The 20,405-nt window shown below is 36.4% G+C and overlaps 1 protein-coding gene across 1 annotated transcript in view; it reads right to left on the bottom strand.

Moving 5' to 3' along the window:
• DCC (DCC netrin 1 receptor) overlaps positions 1-20,405 on the bottom strand; it is a 1,008,052-nt gene that overhangs the window by 75,505 nt on the left and 912,142 nt on the right. Inside the window, exon 22 of the mRNA XM_069467986.1 lies at positions 4,413-4,478. Within this exon, the coding sequence (XP_069324087.1) occupies positions 4,413-4,478 (66 nt within the window). The remainder of the gene's footprint in view (positions 1-4,412; positions 4,479-20,405) is intronic.

Raw genomic sequence — 20,405 nt, forward strand, 5'->3', positions numbered from 1 at the left:
ACTTGGGCAATGCAGCATTGCCACAAACCTTCAGTTTGTAAGAAAACTCAACAAATCGAAGCATAATAAAACCAGGTTTGCCTGTATAAAATTACAATTATAACTGGTGCCAAAAAAGAAAGTGGAAAGGCTCATGTAGACAGATATAATATGAAGATGTATGGTTGTTGGCAGGGGCGCAGGAAAGGCCTCATTATGGAAGTAACATTTAGGCTGAATCATGGAGTATTGTTAGGAGTTAGTTCTTGTTTCTTTATAATGGAATCAAGAGCAGGATACGGGCCTGGAACATCGGCAGCAAAAGGGAGAATGGTGTACAATGAGGCTGGGAAGAAAAACAGGACCCAGTCATAAGGGGCCTTGTAGATCACATTCAATTATCCTAAATGCAATCGCAGATGCTTTAAGGGTTTTCAGCAAGGGATTGACAGACTTGATTTGTCTTAACAAGACTACTCTGGCTGCTTCATGGAGAGGGCTTGGTGGTGGAAGCCGAGAGGCCAGCTAAGAGAATACTGGAGTTCTCCAGGTAAGAGATGATGATAGCTTGAACTGAGATGGTGGCAATTATTTTACAATCAAGCAAAGTGGACAGCTACACAAAATAGTTTGAAAGTTAATGAGCAAAGTATAGGTTGGATATGGGAGAGGAAAGAAAGAAGGAGTTTTCAGGCTTAAGCAAGAGTCCTTATGTCTGAGATGAGGGAGCAGGTGAAAGAGAAGCCTCAGAAAGGGAAGAGGAAAAGTTCAGTCTTGAATATTTCAGGGTGGAGACCTCATAATAAATGGTAACAAGGCAGCCAGAACACGTATCTCTTTGCATTGGAGATATAAATTTGGGAGTTGGCACATGGATGGAATTCGAAGCCCAGGTAGTAGATGAGATCACCAAAATCAAGAGGTTGTGAGAAAGCTCTCTCCAGGCTGAGCCCTCTACTGTTCAAACGGAAGGGAAAGGCCTGGCCAGAGGGAAGGGAAGGGCCAAACCAGTCTCCCAGTGCTTATTTGACAATGGGACACTTTTTTTTTTTCATCAGAGCTTCTCAGGGGACCCATGTATCCTGAACCTTTAGGGAATGGTAATGTAGCCCAACAGTTTTCACCTGGAAAGATTTTGCCCCTTAAGGGGAAATATGGCAATGTCTAGAGACACTTTGTGTTGTTACAACATGGGGGAGGGGAGAGACTACTGGCATGCAGTGGATGTAAGGCCAGGGATGCTGCTAAACATCCTACAAGACACAGGGCAGCACCCGTGGCAAGGAATTATCCAGCCCAAGTATCAATGGTGCCGAGGTTAAGAAGTGCTGCTCTAGTTTAACACTTTCCATGTTATGAAAACTGAAATCCAAAGAGTTTCAACGACTTGATTAGTCACACGGCACCAAGTTCAGGCAAAGTCAGTTCTAGAACCTGGGGTTTGAGATTACACAGAGACTCTTAAAATCTTTTGGGATCGATAATGGGTGAATGATGGGTGAGCACAGTGTCTCGTCATCACTGGACTAGTCTAAGACCACAAATCTCTCTAGTTTTCTTTTCTTTTCATCCAGGAAATGACTGCAAAATTTTATTTCCGAATCTTTCTTTTAGCATTAAGATGTCTGCTGAGTACAGAGTTGAATGTGTTCTAATAGTTTAGCACTCTTAGAATGATCATTTCATACAAATAGAAAGAGCTTTATGTATACATTTAGAGTAGGTTAAAATGTCATTGAATTCTGAAAATAATACAAGTTTTTCAGAAACAGAGGGTAAAATATGGCCTTTTCTCTGACACACACTCCAAAAGCGTATATGTCAAGTTTTTCTGAGCATTTACTACAATTCTGAACATTCAAAAATTAACTAATGGTGATCTAATTTTGATTAATAATGCTGTGCCAAAATATTAAAATCTGTGAAGTTTAACTTTGTTTTTAAAGGCCGAGGTCAATAAAAAATGTATGAGGTTTATAGATTTTAATCAAATTTGCTAAACTGATTTTGCAAATTGTAGACAGAGCTATCAACAAAAGGAAATTGGCATTTTATCTTCCCCAGTGAGAAAAGCAGGATTATGTCAAAGTAATTTTCATAGTTGCTGTCATTCCTACAAATATAAGCTACAAGACACATTTTCCGAAGTTGAAGATTTTTCTGTGTTAAGAATGTGGACTATAATCTGAAATTGAGTGCATCATAAAAGGAAAATATTACCACATCAGCACATATTAGCTTTGATTCTACCTGCCATCAGAAAATAATTTAGGAAGCCTCTTCCGTTTCTACAATTTAATTAAGGACTTCCAACTACAGAAGTAAACATGAACTATAGCTTTGTTTTTCTTCATTTGAATTCCAAGAGTGCATCTTTAAAAGAGTGGCATGCTGTAAGACAAAGTAAATGATTAGTGAGGTCTAAATTTATTTGCAGCTGGCCTGAGTATCCTGACAATAAGCCATTATTCTATTACAATGCTTTGGAGAATGAATCCAGCAAGTGTAGGGAGGAGTGAGGAAACCGCTATAATTCTGTCACTCTAAGGGGAGATGTATGAAATTTCATCGTATGCAAAGTTTACAAACTCAAGCTTTAAAATGTTCTTGTTGATGCAGCCTATTTTGTAAGAGTGGGGTGGGATTGGAGTTTTATCACTCAGAGGCCTCACTTGCACATCTAAGTGGAAAATGTACCCCTTCTTAAAGCTTGAGACATTAGCAAAATTTTAACGAGGAGGCTGGGGTTTTCAGATGCCTCTGTTGATTTGATTGTAACAGCCCAGGCTTAAGTCAAATTACAGTCTGGGGAGCTCCCTAGACTGTGTATGTCAGAGGCTACCATTAGCTGCAACAAGTGTCTAAAACTCAAATACCTACACGGGGTCGTAATGTTACTTAAATGAAGGGAGAGAGACAATAGGAAGTTGTGAGCAACCTGGAGAGAGCATGCTGGGAATAAGCGCAGAGAGTTTTGGTCAAAAAGCATTCAGGAAGCGGCCAGGGTCTGAATGATGGTGTCCATCCAAAATTCACACGTTGAAACATAATCTCGATTATGATGATATTGAGATGTGGTGCCTTTGAGTGGTAATTAGGTTGTAGGGGTGCAGCCCTCTTGACTGCCCTGAAGGAGCTTGCCCCTTCCACTGTGGGAGGACACGGCTAGAGGGTGCAGCAGGAATGGACTAAGAAGTTTAAAAGCTTAAACCTAAGAAATTGCACTTGTTTCTGGTTGGCTAAAAGGCACTAATAGCAGAGGAAGGTATGCCAGGTAATTAGCAAAGAAGAGTTAACAAGTGAAAATATGTTCTTGAGTCTATCATTGGCCAGAGGATAGAGGACATAGAGGACATTAAACCTTTGACTCAGGCATCTGGTGTACTCCACACACACACACACACACACACACACACACACACACCCATCCTCTTTGGGGAAATGGATGCATTTGATTATCATAGCCTATAATAGAAAATAATCACTTAACTCACCCCATTATTCTAACTTGACACTCAGCAAACAACTTTTAGATCACAATTTTGGATTCCCATCTGGATTTTTTAACAGGAAACCACCCAAATGGAAATTTATCTGTTCAATAATCCAATTTCTCATGAAAACTTGCTAAAATAGTTAAATAAATGTGTTATTTCATAAAACAGAATACTGTACAGCAGCAAAGATGAATGAGAGCTATCTGTAAACACATGAATAAATCTTAAAAACAAAGTTAAAAATGAAAGCACATTGCAGCAGGATCCATATGGTATGATACCATTTTTATAAATTAATAAAAATGTAAAATAATACCGTTTAGTGATACATACAAATATTTAGGAAACATCAGGCTGGGGAAATGCTGACATCACAGCGAGGAATGGGCGGTGGTAAAGAAGTATGCAATAACAGCGAGACATACAAGAGATTTCAATAGCATGTTGAATATTTAATATCTTAACCTTGGTGGTGGGAAACAAGATGCCAGAGGCTTTTGAAAAATAAATGTACTCTGCAGATGAAAAGTACCAGTAACTTTAATTTATGAAACTGAGTGGGTTTTAGTTCTATCAACCTTACATATCACCTTTCCTTAAAAAAGAAAATTAGATTTTGGCAAATGTTTTAAATACTTTATAACACTTTAAAATCTTATTTTAAAATTTAAAATGTATTTAACAGCTTTGTATCATTTATAAGATGCTCTGTGCTGGGCTTATCTCTTTTTTTTAATGCATCTCTTAACCGTCATTGGCATCATCTCCTGCTGGAATGCACTACGGGTTTGTTGATAACTTCATCTATTATCCCAGCAAATCCCCAAGTCCAGGGTTCTTGGCACTTATAGTCAATAAAATATTTGCCTTAGATACTCTCGAATTAAACATTTAATTAATATCACTAATTCAATAGAACCTAATTTATATACTTACCATTTAGGGTGCTTCTATCAATCAAATTAGTATCAACGGGCCAATAACTTCCATCTCCATGACGACCTGTTTAATAGGAAAGCATGTCAGAGTGCCAGTGGATACACACCATGAAAACACAAAGGAAACAACATGAACAGACAAAAATAATAAATATTTTAAAATACACAATAACTGAACAGATCATTTTGGCCACCTCCAGGAAAGCCTGACAATATTAATACCCTCATACCTGCGAGAAAATGTTATATTCCATGTGTGAGAAAAAATTGATCACAAAAATAGAATCCCTTTAAAAAGGCTAAATTCAATTTTTCTCTGAGAAGCCATCTCTAGCCTCTTTTCGTTTCCTCCAATATTCTTACTAAAGTGTCAAAAAAAAGGTACAACACTGGTCTCAGTCTAAATGTTGTTATTCTGAACTTTTCATAACAGAAATGATGTAGGTCATAGCTCCTAGGTCCTGCCAATATTGTCATCCATCTGACCTGACTTTGTGGCAAATTATCATTATTATCCTACAAGGGGCAGCACATTTCAGCTTCTAACTGGGCTTTAAGTATTCTTTTTGTTATATGCCAAACAAGGTACATGGGAAGGAGATACTAGATTAGAAGTTGGGGGGTATGTCACAACCCACACCGTCTGAATATTTCCTACAAATGCACCATGAAAGGAAGAAGGCTCCTTCAGTATTATGTTATTGGAAACATTACCTTCCATTAAGTGTTTAAACTTGTGAAAGTAGTGTTTAGGAGTATAAAGCCAAGAATTAACCAGAAATAATTATACTGTCATCCAAAATATAATTAACGGTATTTCACTACAGGTGATCCTTTTTTCTATTGATGTATTTGTAGAACTGTAAAGATCTGATTAGATTTTGAGTTCTAGACTACTTACAGGAAAACATTTGAGAGCTGAATTTATATGTGAACACACACCAGAATATAGCTAATTCTCCAATTCATTTGCTTAAAATCACTATTTCTGAGAGCAGTTATAATCAGTGGATGACAAAAAGGAATCCAACTGGGGCAGTCAGCTACAACAACAGGTTGTTTTCTCACATTTATAGATCTCAGTTTTCTTCATCTTTATGACTTTCAAGTCCTGATCTTGTGACATTCTTTTGCATAACAAACACTCCTCTTACTAAACCTCTCACAAGATTTGATCGCTTTATTTGCAAAAGAGCTTTGAAGAAACAACTTAGACTCCTGTTCACTAACTGTACATTCATGATTTTAAAAATTCTTTTGATATCGAGTTAGAGCTGAAGTTAGGATGTCAAACTGCCAACAGGCAATAAAAGAAACTAATCCAATTGCATTATATTATGTCTTCAGCATAAAATGGCACATTTAAAATCTGCTGGGCCAATGAATGTGAGTCATTGTGAAGATGGAGGCTCCTGTGTGTGTAGGGGTGTGGGAGGGGCAGGGGACGTGGGGGTGGGAGAAGCAATTGAAATGAGCAGAAATTCTGAAAATTTTAGTGGGCTGACTAAAATATGGAAAAGTCTAACCCTTTTCCAAATGCATTGTTTATGTAACTCTGACACATCTGGGGTTTCAGTGAGCAGAAGATAAACTTTGCTCAGGGGACCCTGTGACATCTATGTTGGAAGAACAGAAGCGAGACAGAAGTTCTATATGAATATTAAGATGCCTTTTTCCAGCAACTGAAAGCAGCTAGATTGCAAAGCGGTCAGCCAGAAGAGATGCTAACAACCTCATCACTTAGGCCAGTAAAGCAATAAAATGGTTCCTGTTGGGAGTAATCCTGGATCAGCTGGAAATTAGGTAGATAGCCTGTGGAGGATTTTCCTTTTCTCTAGCATCCTGACAAATGGCTTTTTAATGAAGTTTCCAACTCTCCCTGCTAGTTTGTGGGAGGATGAAAAAAACAAGCCCACAAGCACTCTGTATACTGCTTAGACATAAAGCTGTATGGGTACAGCACCACTTAGATACAGCAAAGCTACCAATTACATTGTGAATTTCAATAGATAGAAAAACAATCAGATGTCATATAGGTCAGATCACTGGGTAGGATAAAGGAACTCTGGTAATGCTTCTAAATAAGAGAGGACAGGTTAAAACTTGGGCATTCTGCCCACAGAGTACAGCATATCGGTATGGGTTAACGGTTTTGTTGGTTCTAAGTAGATTGATACCACAAAAGGAAACTGAGTAACTCTTAACAAGCCCAACAGAAAGTACTTTAAGAAATAAGGTATCATGGACAAGCAAGATTAGATTTATAGTAATTTAGATTTCATGCATCATTTCAGCAGGGAAACACAAAATCCATTCCTGGGGTGTTGATAAACCTGGGTTCTCTTGATCTAAAGACGTAGGAATAAAATTTCAATTTTGTGTGCTGTTAACTTCCATTCTCTAAAATATGTCTTTTAAATTTTAGGAAGGCTTCCTTTATGGGATAATAATAAGTAATAATAATAAAAAAGATATTCTCTCACTGTTTTAAAGCAAGCACCACAAAGCCATCAAGTGAAGAGACACTGGAAACTAAAGAGGAAAGGATGTGGGTGTTACTGCTTAGATGCCAAAGCATTTTTAAGGGCTTGTTGCTATGGAATGTGTTTAATTGCCTTGGTTAATTTCATAAGCACTGATATAGGGAAACAGAGGACTAATTAGAATTTAGAAGATAGTTGCAGTGAAAGTCAGTTAATGCAAAGATATAAACTACTTTCCTATCCCAGAGGTCTTAATTTTATTAATGAAGTATAAAACTGGCAATAATTCTTTCAAAATTATTAAATGCCTACTATATGCAAGGCATAGTCCTAGATCCTCAGGGAAGGGGTAGTATAAAAAGATGTATTAGATATGGATCCTGCCATGACAGGTACAGTTGGTTCATTATAATCACATCCTATACTAGTCTATTCATGGTTAATATAAGCTAACTGCAGATGGTTCTTAACTTACTTTAAAAATTTAAAAATAATTTAATCCCTTTGTTATAAAATCACTATTGATTAAAAATGTTTTCCATTTATTTAGTATTATGAAAAGACCTCCATAAAAATAAAAAATAATGTATTATATTCAGTCATAAAAGATTATATGTTCCACAATTATATTTATTTTAAAATCCCTGAATTATTTTTTGTATACTCTATTAAATATTTAACATTTTTCAAGATTAAAATTCTAAGTAATTAAATAAATTCATGGAAATTTAAATATAACTTTTTTTGAAAATGATGTAATAAATTTCAGTGTACAGTTTTTTTCCCCCAAATAAAGCACAACATGGCTCAAAGATTTGAAAATGGGTAGTATATTTTTTCTTTATATGATTTAGTAATATGATTTTATATGAACAAAGTGATCAAAATGTACTGTGTGAATATAATTCTACAAAATATAAATAAAAATGCTGTACTTTATTATTGTGTACCCATATCCATATTTTCTTACTAACAGAAATTGAGAGGGTGGGGGAGAATTAGACACTAAAAAGTAATGAATTTATGATTTCCTCAACAAAACAAAAGAAAACAAAACATTTCTGCCAGAAAGTTTTGGTAACTAAAGCAAATATTTTCTACTTTTACCTTAGATTTTGAAAGTGGTTTCAGAAAGAAAAATAAATGGGCGTATGGTTGATTTTTAATAGAGTAAGCTTGTGGCTGTCTTTGAGTTATTCCAAATGCTTTAAGTATAGTTACATATACTTTATTTAGGTAGTTCTTAGGCAAGTCCCAACAAGAAATTTCATGCTCCCCCACTTTATCTGAATTTTTAAAATATTATAAACTATAAAGTCATTTAAGGATTTACCTTTCATATTTCATTTAAGGGATAGATCTTATAAAGGAGCCTTCTTTTTGTTACCTTTGGCAGATGCCATATGCTTCTTTGGACCAAATTTAAGGTCTCTTTAATTTCCCTGCCACTTGCTCTATGGATTGAGGAAAAACTGGGCAGAAGCAATAAAATCTCTTTTAGGAAGTGTACGCATTGTTATAGTCCTTGGTGCTAAACATAAAATGCCACATATGCTGTGTTCTCAATATGCGATGAGTGACTAATTGACAGTTAGGATGCTTTGTAATGTGTTAATGATATATAAAATTTTTAAGTTAATACTACTGTGCAATTTATTCTTTATCTTCTTGTTCTTACATGTCACTTAAATTATCCTTGCTGTATTTTTATTATGGAATGTGTGTGTAAAATGACACAACATTAACGTTTTTATCAAATCCTTACTTGTAGCTCACAGGAACAGATGAAGAATATTTCCTATGATAAAAAATTTTCAGCACTTTGCCAAAGATCAATTCAATTGGTATTTCAGCCCTAGAGTCTGTTTTTTCTGTGTGGAAGTTCAGAAAGGAAAGAATAGAATGGAAAAACAAGCACCACATGTACTCATCATCAAATTGGTACTAACTGATCAACGCTTACGTGCACATGGAAGTAACATTCATCAGGTGTTGGGCAGGTGGGAGGAGGGAGGATGGGATGGGTAAATTCACACCTAATGGGTGTGGTGTGCACTGTATAGGGGATGGACATGCTTGTAGCTCTGATTCGGGCAGGGCAAAGCAACATATGTAACCTAAACATTTGTACCCCCATAATATTCTGAAATAAAATAAATAAAATAAATTAAAAAAAAAGGAAAATTAATTAATCTGTAGAGGACATGGAGAAACTAGATGTGGTAGTTCTGATCTTTCCTTTAATCTATATTCCCTGAATGGGGATAACAGAGGATCTTCCAGTATGGCTTCCACACAATCAATCCCTAGGGAAAAAAAAAACACATCTGGCCCATAATCTAAATCAAATGGACAGACTGGTCATCTAACAAATATTTGATATGCATCATTCCGAGGGTGCAGAGCACCGAGCTATCTTTTGATCTTAGAATTGGGCCTCTGAAAATAATTCTGGTGATAATGATGGAAATTGCATTGATTTTGTGTCTTGTATACCAGTGGATAAAGACTATACATTAACACCACCTGAATACAGTTTTACTGTCCACCACACAGATCACATTGAGATATATTTAAAGCAGATGATGTTTCAGAAATGTTCAGAGACTAAACATGTTTCTAAGAAATCAATTTATCATGCAGTTGGTAACACTGCTGACTTCAAACAAAGGCATCCAGACATCCAAAACCAGGAAGCAAAATCATAAAATTGACACCTAGGATATTTCAAATATTTATTAATAGAAAAGAACTAATGCTCTTTCCTCACCCTTTCCTAAGGCTCAACATATTGTTTTTAAGTAAACATGAAAGAAAGTTCATTGACTGAGAGAAAATAGAATGTTAAGTACAGCTAATATGCCTATCATATATTGAGCCCTGATGCTCAACAAATCCTTGTAACTTTCCCTTCTTTAAAACTTTGGATTATATTTGCCACCTGAAGAAAGTCTGAAATAATTTACAGGATAGGAATGTATTTGGTAAATTGCTCTGAACCAGACACAGTGCAAGAAAACCAAATATGCCATTGTCCATTTTTTTCTTAACTGTAAGGGACAGGGGATTTTTTGAAATTCCAATTTCTGCCTTCATACCATGAAATATAAACAGAGTAGACTCTTGCTGAGAAGCAAATCCATTTTTTAAGAATAGTTAGAAATCAAACTAAAAACTGAGATTATAATTTCATACACAGACCATCATAAAGAGTAACTGTATAGTTATTATGAAAATCAGGATACTTTGAGAGGGAAAAAGGAAGCTATAATCAATTTTGCTTGGATCTAGGTATTAGGACATTTCTGGACAAAATGGAAACTATGGGCATCTTAGACATAACAATTTAAACAAATAAATCTCTTATCCTAATTCCTGCTCTTGGCTGACATCTCAGCTTAATTCTGGATCTTGACCTCCTGAGGCATCTATGTAGCCTCTTGCAAGCTTGGGAACAGACAGGTGAAGAAAAGTTGCCCAAGCAATCTTCTAAGGTAGGAAGAAAGTTTACTTGCATTGTTATTTTGCAAGCACCAAAGTAAAAGAAGCACTATGCTAGATCAACTGGTATCTGAATTCCTGAACATGATGACGGACATCAGTTAATAAAAGCTTTAAAACAAATATCCCACTTCACTTATCAAAGTATATCTATACATATTTTTTTTAGAAGCACACTGGTTACTCCTATGCATCCAACCACTTCTCATTCTCATATTCTCAACATTTCAACGAGGGAGAGTAGACAAAACTGAAAAGGCGAATTTTAGGGAACCAAAGGATCTGGACAGATCAACAAGATCTTTTGATCACAGGAAAGTAGTTAACCTCTTTCTTAAAGATTTCAGGTAGGAAAAGCTCCTAAGTACTGACCTATGTGATGCTAACTACAATCAGTCTGTCTCTCTTTACCTGGTTGCTGGTGGAAACTTATCGATTGCTGCTAATCACCCATGTCCTAATCTTCCACATATCTAAAGCCCAATAAATTTATTGGTTATCATAATTATTATTCACTTGAGTTTAGAATAAAACTTGTGATTAACAATTGAATTGTTAACAGAAAAAATTAAAATGGCTTAATAATATTAATGGTATGGTGGTTGATGGTGGTCTTTGAAGTCTTCCCTCTCACCAGTTCTCTTTGTATGCACTCTTGCCTCTAGTGAATCAAAAATAATGTCCAGCATATGAGTCTAAGAAATCATTTTTATATGAAGCCATGTCTTTATTAAAATCTAAAAAAATCTGTTTCTCTAAATAGGGGCACTTTCTTGGATGACTGGATCTTCCCAAGAGCTAGCCACAATATGGAGAATGAGGCAGTCTTTTGTGGCTTATAAAAGAGCATCTGTTCTCAAAGGCCACTGAATGATTCATGAAAGCCTCCCCCACCTGGATAGTCCACAAAGGCAGGTGTGTGATACATTTGTGCCTGAGCGAAGTTGCCAAGCAGCACAGGAAGAAGAGGCAGAGGAACACGAGGGCTCTCTCTTCTCCAAGTGACTATATGTCTGGAAGTTGCAGCTGCAGTATGAAAACACTCCAACATGAGCATCCTGCTGGCTGCCCTGCTAGTACTGTGTAAGTGATGACACTGTTGGAGCACCATACTTCATCATCTGTGTATCTATCTGTCCATGCTCCATCCATCCACTCAACAAACCCCGTTCTGAGCATTAGAGATATAAAATGACTATTGCAGAAGCTCATAAATTAGTGAGAGGGAAAAATGTGACTAACTATAACCACATGGTAATCTCCAAAAATTAAAAAAAATATTTAAGTAGGTGACACAGTAAGAAAATAGAGTGATTACATGTACCTAGAAAAATGATGGAATGCTTCTCAGAGAAGGTGCCATTTGAGCTGAGAATTAAAAAATGAATGGAAATTTATCAGGTAGAGAAGGGTGAGGTGGTTAAGCTTAGAAAGACAGGCAGTGATAAGATAATAAAACTCCCTATTTGCTCTACCAAAGAGTCTAGAATTTATCTTGTAGGGGATGGAGATTCACTTAGGTATTTTAAGCAGAATAGTGACTCAATTAAATATGTGTTTTAGAAAGATTATTTTGGATGAGTGTGAAGACTAAATGTATTAGCAGAAACTGTTGCAATAAATAGGGTCAGAATAATATTCATTATGAATCTATGAGGCAGATATTATTAGCCCCATTTTATAGATGAGTAAACCAGCTCAGAAAGATTAATTAATATAGTCAGGGTTGCATTTTAAGCAGCTGGGTCTGTCTGATTCTTATCATGGCAAATTTACCATTAGTAGGAGAATTAAAAACTATAGGAACGAATGGGGAGGAGGATGCACAGACATTAGAGCACTTCTAAGAGTTGATCCTGGTGTGCAAGTGTGAGGTTTAGGCATGTGAGTGTGACTTGAGATGGCAGCTCCATATTCAATAGGACTTGCAGAACAAAGCAGGCTTTGGAAGGGAAAAATATAGTTTCCTTTTTAACCATGCAGAACACAGGGAAAAATGTAAGTGCCACTTCAGAAAAAGGCATGATGGAATTGGCAAAAAAAGGTGAAGAAAACCCTCTGAAGATCACTGATACTGAGGTCCCATTCCTACTCCTATTCCAGGACACCCTTTTCTGTCCCTGCCCCACAGTCCCATCTCTCCAAGCAGGCAATGATCAGCACCAGCCACCAAGATCTGATGGGTTTGCAGGGCTCTGCATACAGGGGAGTGTGCGGATCTTCGTTGGCCAGTGAAGGTAGTGGGCACTCGATGTGTTGAAAAGTAGGAAAGCTTGAGAACCACCACGTTAGAGCAGAGAGAAGTTGAAAAAGCCTCTACACCAATGTGTCTCTCTACTGTAGTGTACTACTACTCTGCACTGTGGGACCTCAATTGTCCTCAGAACCTATCCTGCTTTCCTTACTATTTGCCAAACTTCTTGGCTTCCCGATTTCCCCATCCTAGCATTTCTCTGAATAAAGAGAAATGATTCAAGTTATATTCTTATATATAAAGTCTAGTTTTAGGTTTTAAGAAGTCTTTTTTTTTTTTTTTTTTTTTTTTTACTAAAAACCACAGTGATTTCCCATCTGAATTCCTATACCATACGTATGTAGACAGTACCACCTGATTTGGCATTGTGTATTTTTCATGTTGGGCCGGGAGTGTTACCATCCTCCTAACCGTATTGCAAACTGTTTGAAAATGGACCCATGGAACCATACATTTCTAATACTTTGCACACCTAGTACAGAGCTGGGTACATAGTTATTAACAAGTTGCTAAAAATGAGTCCAGTTCTTTTCACACTGCGTATCCGCAATTTAAAAAACCCATCGGTGACCATTAGTTTTGATTTTCTTCTTTCTGTACTCAGAATTACAAGCAGCTGGTGAAATTCAAGTCTATAAATTTTCTACTAACGAGGAAGGATAGGAAGAGCAGAGGTCAAGAAAAGGGCATAGGAGGTCAAAATCATCTATAAATATGACCATTATTTCCTGAGTGACAGAGAACTTGTTGTTTTTCTGTTTTATAGTGGGTGATTATGGAATACACTTTTCTGTGTTGGAAACATATCTTTTTCATCTCTCCCAAGATCAGTAAATATACAGTATCCACAGCCATGTGCACTATTACTGTGGATTCTCCAACCTTTACATTTCATTTGATGGTACAGTCTATCTTTCCAGATTACTCTGTTTCCCAAAACATTTATGCTGTAATTCAATTCAACACTTATCACTCAACTATAATATAATCGGTTCAAAATTAGGGACATAGAGATGAAAATATAAATCTAACATGTTCTGTGTCCTTGGGGAATTTAAAATCTTGTCAAGAAGCTGGGAATATAAATAGCAAGCTGTAAGAAATGGACAACATAGTGAGAATAATTTGGGAGTTATGGACATATAGATGAATTAAAGACCAAAAAGGTAAAAAAGGATTCTTCAAAAAAGGAGAATTGGGAAGGGAGTCTTAACAGATGAAGACTTTACTCATTTCAGTTGAGAAAGTGAAAAGGTAGTTTTAAGGCTGAGAAAATGGTACCAGTTACAGCATGAAATCGTGAAAAATGTACTTTTTCCAGAGTGATTTGTGACTGCGGCATATATAGAGGGATCTATTGGCGATGAGGATAGAAAAAAGAGGTTGGGATCAGACAGCCAAGGTCTTGATGTCAAAGAAGTGACCTCATCCTGCAAGCAACAGGGACCCCATCTGTCTTTTGGAAAGAATATTGAGGTGGCAGAGTCTAGGACTGTTTGAAGTGGGCAGAAAGTAAAGCTAAAAAGCCCTTGTACTTGGCTACTGTCTACAGCAGGGAAATGACCACATCCAGCAATACAGTGGATCTTACAAAAAGAACCTGTTTATGAAATTTCACTTGAGGGCCTGTAAACAAAAATGTCTATGTTATGGGTCTGAGAAGGTTAAAATTCTAGCATGATTCACATCAATTCCTATGAATATTGAGTATGTTTTCTTCTTTCAAAGTTACCTATTAAAACATAAAAAAAAAAAAAACTCCCGAGAAGTTGACTTAAGCAGCTACTTGATTGCTTGCTGGGAACAAGATCAGCACCTTAACACTCCATTAAAAGCACATTACTCATTTTCTGCCACTATTATTGCTCCACAGTCATAATTTCTAGAATTGGAAAATTTTGAACCTGAAAAAAGCACAGGCGAGAACAGTTTTTTTCCAGTAGGTGTAGCAAGCAGTTAAATAATATACTGAGTTGAAACTATACACAACAATAGGCTAAGAAGAGGTTTTTAATTTTCAATTAAACAGCTCCCATCAGAAGGCGCTAAAGGTTTCAATTTTTCAAATTAGCAGTCTGGCTGCTGTAATCTAAACCCTGCGAAGTCTGGATTACATTAACTAAATGCCAAGCTTGACTAGACTGCCTTGAAAACCTGATTTCCCTGAAATTAGAAACAATTAACATTCTGTTTATTCATGAGATTAAAACCGCTGAGGTGGAAAATGGCAGGTGTAGTGTTAAGTACTTTGCCTGAATACCCTATTGAGGAAAGATAAAGTCCTTTAAACTGGGTGAACTGATGCTGATGTCATTTAGGTTTAACTTTCTTGATAACAAAGTAGGAGCCAGACATTATAGAGTGGTTATGAGTAGAGATTCTCCAGTGAAGTAGCCTGGGTATGTATCTGGGTCTAACCACTGTCAACCAGAAATAAAGATGCATATATATATACATATACAGAGACAAATCTCTAAGCAAAGGGTTTATTTGAGAAATGAATTGCAATTCAAGACACACAAACCAGGGCATCCCCAGGTGTGCCCAGAGAACAAAAGAAAAGGCTGGAGTTTTATAAGGGAACATGGGAAGGTTATGCAAGTTATTTTGAAAATAAGTTCATTAGTGTTGGCAGTGTCTTATGGGAGCCGGTAAGCTCTGATTGGTGAGTGTGAGCAGTTGCTAGGTAAGACCTGCAATCTTAGCGTCACAGTCAGGTACTTGCAGTTTTGGATTTGGGCTCACAAGACAGTTCCTGGAATAAATGTACGTGACCTGAGTGCTTTTCCTCATGGCCTCCCAACTCCATTTTAGTTGGGTATGTCGTGAATGACTCCATTATGAATAACCCATTTTCACACCACTTATATACTGTGAGTGTTTGGGCAAGTTTTAACCACTCTGTGTCTCATTTCCTACACCCGGCAGGTGGTTATGAGAATTCAATATGATAGTACATGCATAGTGCATAGAAGAGTAATTGACACACAGTGGGAAAACCCTAAATGTGAAATGCTACACTTTGCGAAGATGCTATGCCTGGGATTTTTATTCTAATACCAACCCTAAAGCTTGACAATCTTACATCTTGAAAGCAAGCAAAAGATAATTTAGGCTAAATTCATCATTTTACAGGTAAGAATGCTAAAAGAAGTTAAGTCACCGGCCCAAAGTCACACAGGAGGTCATCGTGGCAGGACGGTGCCAGCATTGAAGGTGTCTGATTCCAATGCAGTGCTCTCAGAGCACACACTGAGTGACTGATGGGAAAAGCGAGAGCATTATCAGCCACTACCAAGATTCCAAGGAGAGTAATTCTCCCTCCCTCCTGGGAGGGCAGTTCGCAGCAGGCTTTCCTCATCTGGATGTATGAACTGGCCTATAAATGGATGCCTCTTCTCTAGGCCTAGTGTTTCAGATCACCCCTCTGCCAGGCCATGGAGAATTAAAGACACTTGCGAGTGCTCAAAGCGAGCATTTACTTCATAATTCACCTCAGCAATGATACGGATCATTTCACAAGAATTCCTGCCCTCTTTAAGCTACTATATCACTGCCATAGCACCTACTCTCTTGCCGCAATGGGCAGGCATGGAAACATATGAAATTATAAACATCCATTCTCATGCTAAGAATACCAATTCTCATATGTACACATCTCAAAGTGGAGAATGATATTTGGGGGTTAAACAGAACATAAAGATGATAAAAATAAAAATAATCCCTTAAGATTAAAAGTGTGATCTAACAATCACTTACAAGAAGTATCTATATTTTACAGGTATAGCTATTCTCCACTGCAACCCCCAAGCAAAGGGATTTTTTAAAATGCTTCTGTGAGAAACTCTAAAAAGTTTAAGCTGATTTTAGAAGAACAAAACTTCAAAATTTTTATAAGTATAGCAACAATCTACAGTGGAAAGACTGCATACCCTAGAAGCAAGAGGGAAACATTTTGGGTTCTAACTCTGCCAACAACTATTTGTGTGACCTTGGGCAAAACATTAACCTTACCTTCTCCTTCTCTGTCTGAAAAACTGGGAAGATAATTAGCAAAGGAGTGGAAGAACAGCTTTCCTTTTGAAGGTGGATGATATGGACTAAATTCTGTCCTTCCCAGAATTAATATATTGAATCCCTAACCCTCAATGTGACCATACTTGGATACAGGGCCTTTATGGGAGTAATTAAGGTTAAATGAAGTCCATAAGGGTAGGGACCTGATTGATAGTATTAGTGTCCTTTTAAGAGGAGACATCAGAATGTTTGCTCTCTCTCCACCAGGAGAAGACACAGCGAGAAGGAGGCTGTCTGCAAGCCAGGGAGAGAGCTCTCACTGGAAACTCATCCTGCTAAAGCTTGATTGGGGACTTTCAGCCTCCAGAATTGTAAGAAAATAAATTTCTATTGTTTAACTCACCCAGTATACGGTATTTTGTATTGACAGCTCGAGCTGGCTAAGATAATGAATTAGCATGATCCCTGTGTTTCCTGAGATAAAGTGTCCAGGTCAGTACTCAATGCTATGGTTTCCCATCAACAAGATGACCCCAGATTGAGAGTTATGTGCCTTGTTCTTTAGAATATTCACACAGATAGGGAAGGGAAGATCCATATTAGAACAATATTAATACACAAAACTTTAGCTACAGTAACTTTACATATATATATTAAACTTGTTTGTGTGGCTGTGTATATGTGTATGTATGTGTGTATATATACATATATGTGTGTGTGTGTATAACATATATGTGATGAATGCACTTGGTGCTTAAAAACAGGGCTTTGAAACCAAGTTTCTTGGGTTTGAATCATGGCCCTTCTACTTACTAGCTGTGTTCCTATAGGCAAATCAATTAAACCCCCTGAGCTTCAGCATCTTCACCACTAAAATGGAGCTAATAACAGTATCTCTTTCACAGAATTGTTATGAGGATTAAGTGAGTGATTTATGCAAAGCTCTTAAACATTGACTGGTGCTAAGAGCTGCATAGGGGTTCATTTCACCATTACATATGCCCACACAGACACAGATACAAATTGAAGAGTTTTAAACAAAATATGGAAAAGAAAAAAAATGTGTAGTAGAGTTTTTTCCACTTCACATAGCCTGTGCAATTTTTCTGTCCTACCCAACCCTCCAAAAAATTAAACTGTGTGGCTAATCTCTAAAGTCTCAAAGTTACTTTCAAAAATATTGGCTGCTTATATTGGCTGTAAGAATCTACAGAAATAATTAAGACATGGAGCTAGACAGAAGGGGAGTGCACAAAAGGAGAATTATAGAGTAGGTCAAGATTAGAGAATTAAGAAAATTCTAGATAAAATCAATTTATAATAAAGGATTAAGAATTCTATGTTGTCTATCATTTTCATATTAGTACTATTGCTCAGAAGAAAATACTTTTTCACAAATCAAAACTGATTCAAATATAACTTTTTGTTTTCACATTTATGTTCCTCATGGCAGATCTTAGATTACAAATAATTATAACAATAATTGTGACAAGAATCTAAAAAGACACTTATATAGAACAATCAAAACTTTCCTCACTTTCATATAAGTCAAATTCAGCCTCCTGCTTCTCTATTTAGGATTCATCTTTGCAAGGTTAACTCTATCCCACAGTGCCAAATTTTTTCTCAGAGGGAATTTTATCTCAGCAGAAATTCAGCCCTGCTATAAATTTAACGGTGGATGCTTTCTTCATGGGACCAGGGAAAATAGGTCTAACAATGGGCACAAAAAAAAATATTCTACTGATTTGCTATGTGCTGGAAGTGGGAATGTTAATGCCTTTTGCTGTTATTTTCATCAATCTTAGAGGGATCTTTAATCTGGGTTATTTCCCTTGCACTTTGTCATCAACTCAAAAGACTGATTTTGTTTATAAAGAGCTTTTGGGGTCCAGGAAATTTTATATGTTTTCTCTGTAAGAATTTAATGATATTATTTATAACCACTAAATTCCATGTCACCAGTCCCTCTCAATTTTACAAGTGATTTGAGATTAATGTAAAATTTAAAATCTATCATCTTTACCCACTATGTGTCAGTTGTGATTGAATGAGGCACCAAGTATACGTGTAACATGTGACAGAATTTGTCTAAGCAATATTAGACAAAGGAAAAGAACAACTGACCAACTATATTAATAGACTCAACAAATGGCAATATTATTGGGAATTTATTTTGTTCTGATAACTGATCTGATTTCACTGCAGATGTGAGAATCAGAATAAAATCCACAGAAGGTGTATGATGAGAGGGACTGGGGAATAATTTGGGAATAATTTATTCATTTGTCTTTTGTAAAATGACCAATTTACAAAATATATTTTTGGTAGCTTGAAATAATATTAAGCAAAAAGGTTAACTTAAAGAAATAAGAGGAAAAAAAAACCAGTTAAAAGGTATCCAGAGAAGTGGAAAACCATTTCTTGAGAAGCTTGGGTACATTGACACCTAAGTAGTCAATCACGCAACATTTCAACTGGTTCAGTTACTCCTTAAATGTTTTTTGTTGTTTTTTTCTCTATTATATTATTTCTAAATATAATTTCAAAAATCAGAAGTTATTTCTCTGTGTAAATTTCAAATCCCTCTAAGTGAAGAAGGTTATGAGAGTTTTTTTCAATTATTTTATAACTGAAATAATAAAACACTCTCTATTAGCTAATTATTCCAGGTTTAGAGATGGCCAGTACTAATATTTAATTTACCTAAGTAAATATATGCCAAGTGCTAATTACTCATCATTAATATTTTTACAAAGATTACTATTTAGTAGATATTGATCTTATGAAAATATTTTCAGTGGAAGCAAGCAGGAGCAGCTAGATTAGTGGAAATCATAACGCTGGGTAGACATTTCTGTGCACAGTATAATTTCTATTATTCTGCATGTAAAACTCTAGCCACATTCTGTTAAACAGAGGTGTCGTGTAAGGACTCAGAGAAAAACCTGAACACAGGATCATTGAAGAAGATACTACTCATGTGGCAGCCTTCTGTTGTTAGTGAGAGCCTCCATCCGGATACTTAGTATTTGTCACAAGTTAAAAAGTATTTCTGTTGAAAAGAATGTTTTCCCCTATTCTCATCATATGGCTCCTTATGACACATGATGTTTGTAAGTAAATTCTGCTGACAGTCCATGTGCAAAGCAGGAGGCAAAGTACATGAGTTGTAGACTCTGGACCAATAAATACTGACAACACTGACTACAACCCGTTACCAGAATTTTCAAACTCCCCCTTGAATGAATATAACATCCTGAAAAGATAAAACTCATAAACTAATTTTCCTTTAAGCAAAGATAATAGAATTCCAATTTATCAATCAGTCTATAAACCATGGCAAGGGAAAATTCATATCTGTCTATAAGTTGATAGATAATTCTTGTTTATCTCCACTTTTCCTTTGTGCAAAATCATCCTTGTTTCTCTATACAGATCAGCTCTTAGCAAAAGAACGGAAGAAGAAAATACTCTGACTCAGACCAGCATCTGATTCACAGAATGAAAGCTTTTTGGCTTCAAAGCGAACAATGATAATGCCCTAAAAGTTGATCCAACTTTGTTTTTATTTATTAAAAGAAGCTCATTGCAGAGGCAAACCACATATAATTTATTGTTTTTCTCTGTAGAGCTACATAACTTTAATCCATAGCTCATGAAAGGGTGCAAGAGCAGCTTGAAAATTATGCTGAGCTTAATTATACTTAATGTGAATTATTCACAAGTGCAGACA

Source organism: Eulemur rufifrons, chromosome 5 (genome assembly GCF_041146395.1).
Source record: "Eulemur rufifrons isolate Redbay chromosome 5, OSU_ERuf_1, whole genome shotgun sequence".
Classification (NCBI taxonomy): domain Eukaryota; kingdom Metazoa; phylum Chordata; class Mammalia; order Primates; family Lemuridae; genus Eulemur; species Eulemur rufifrons.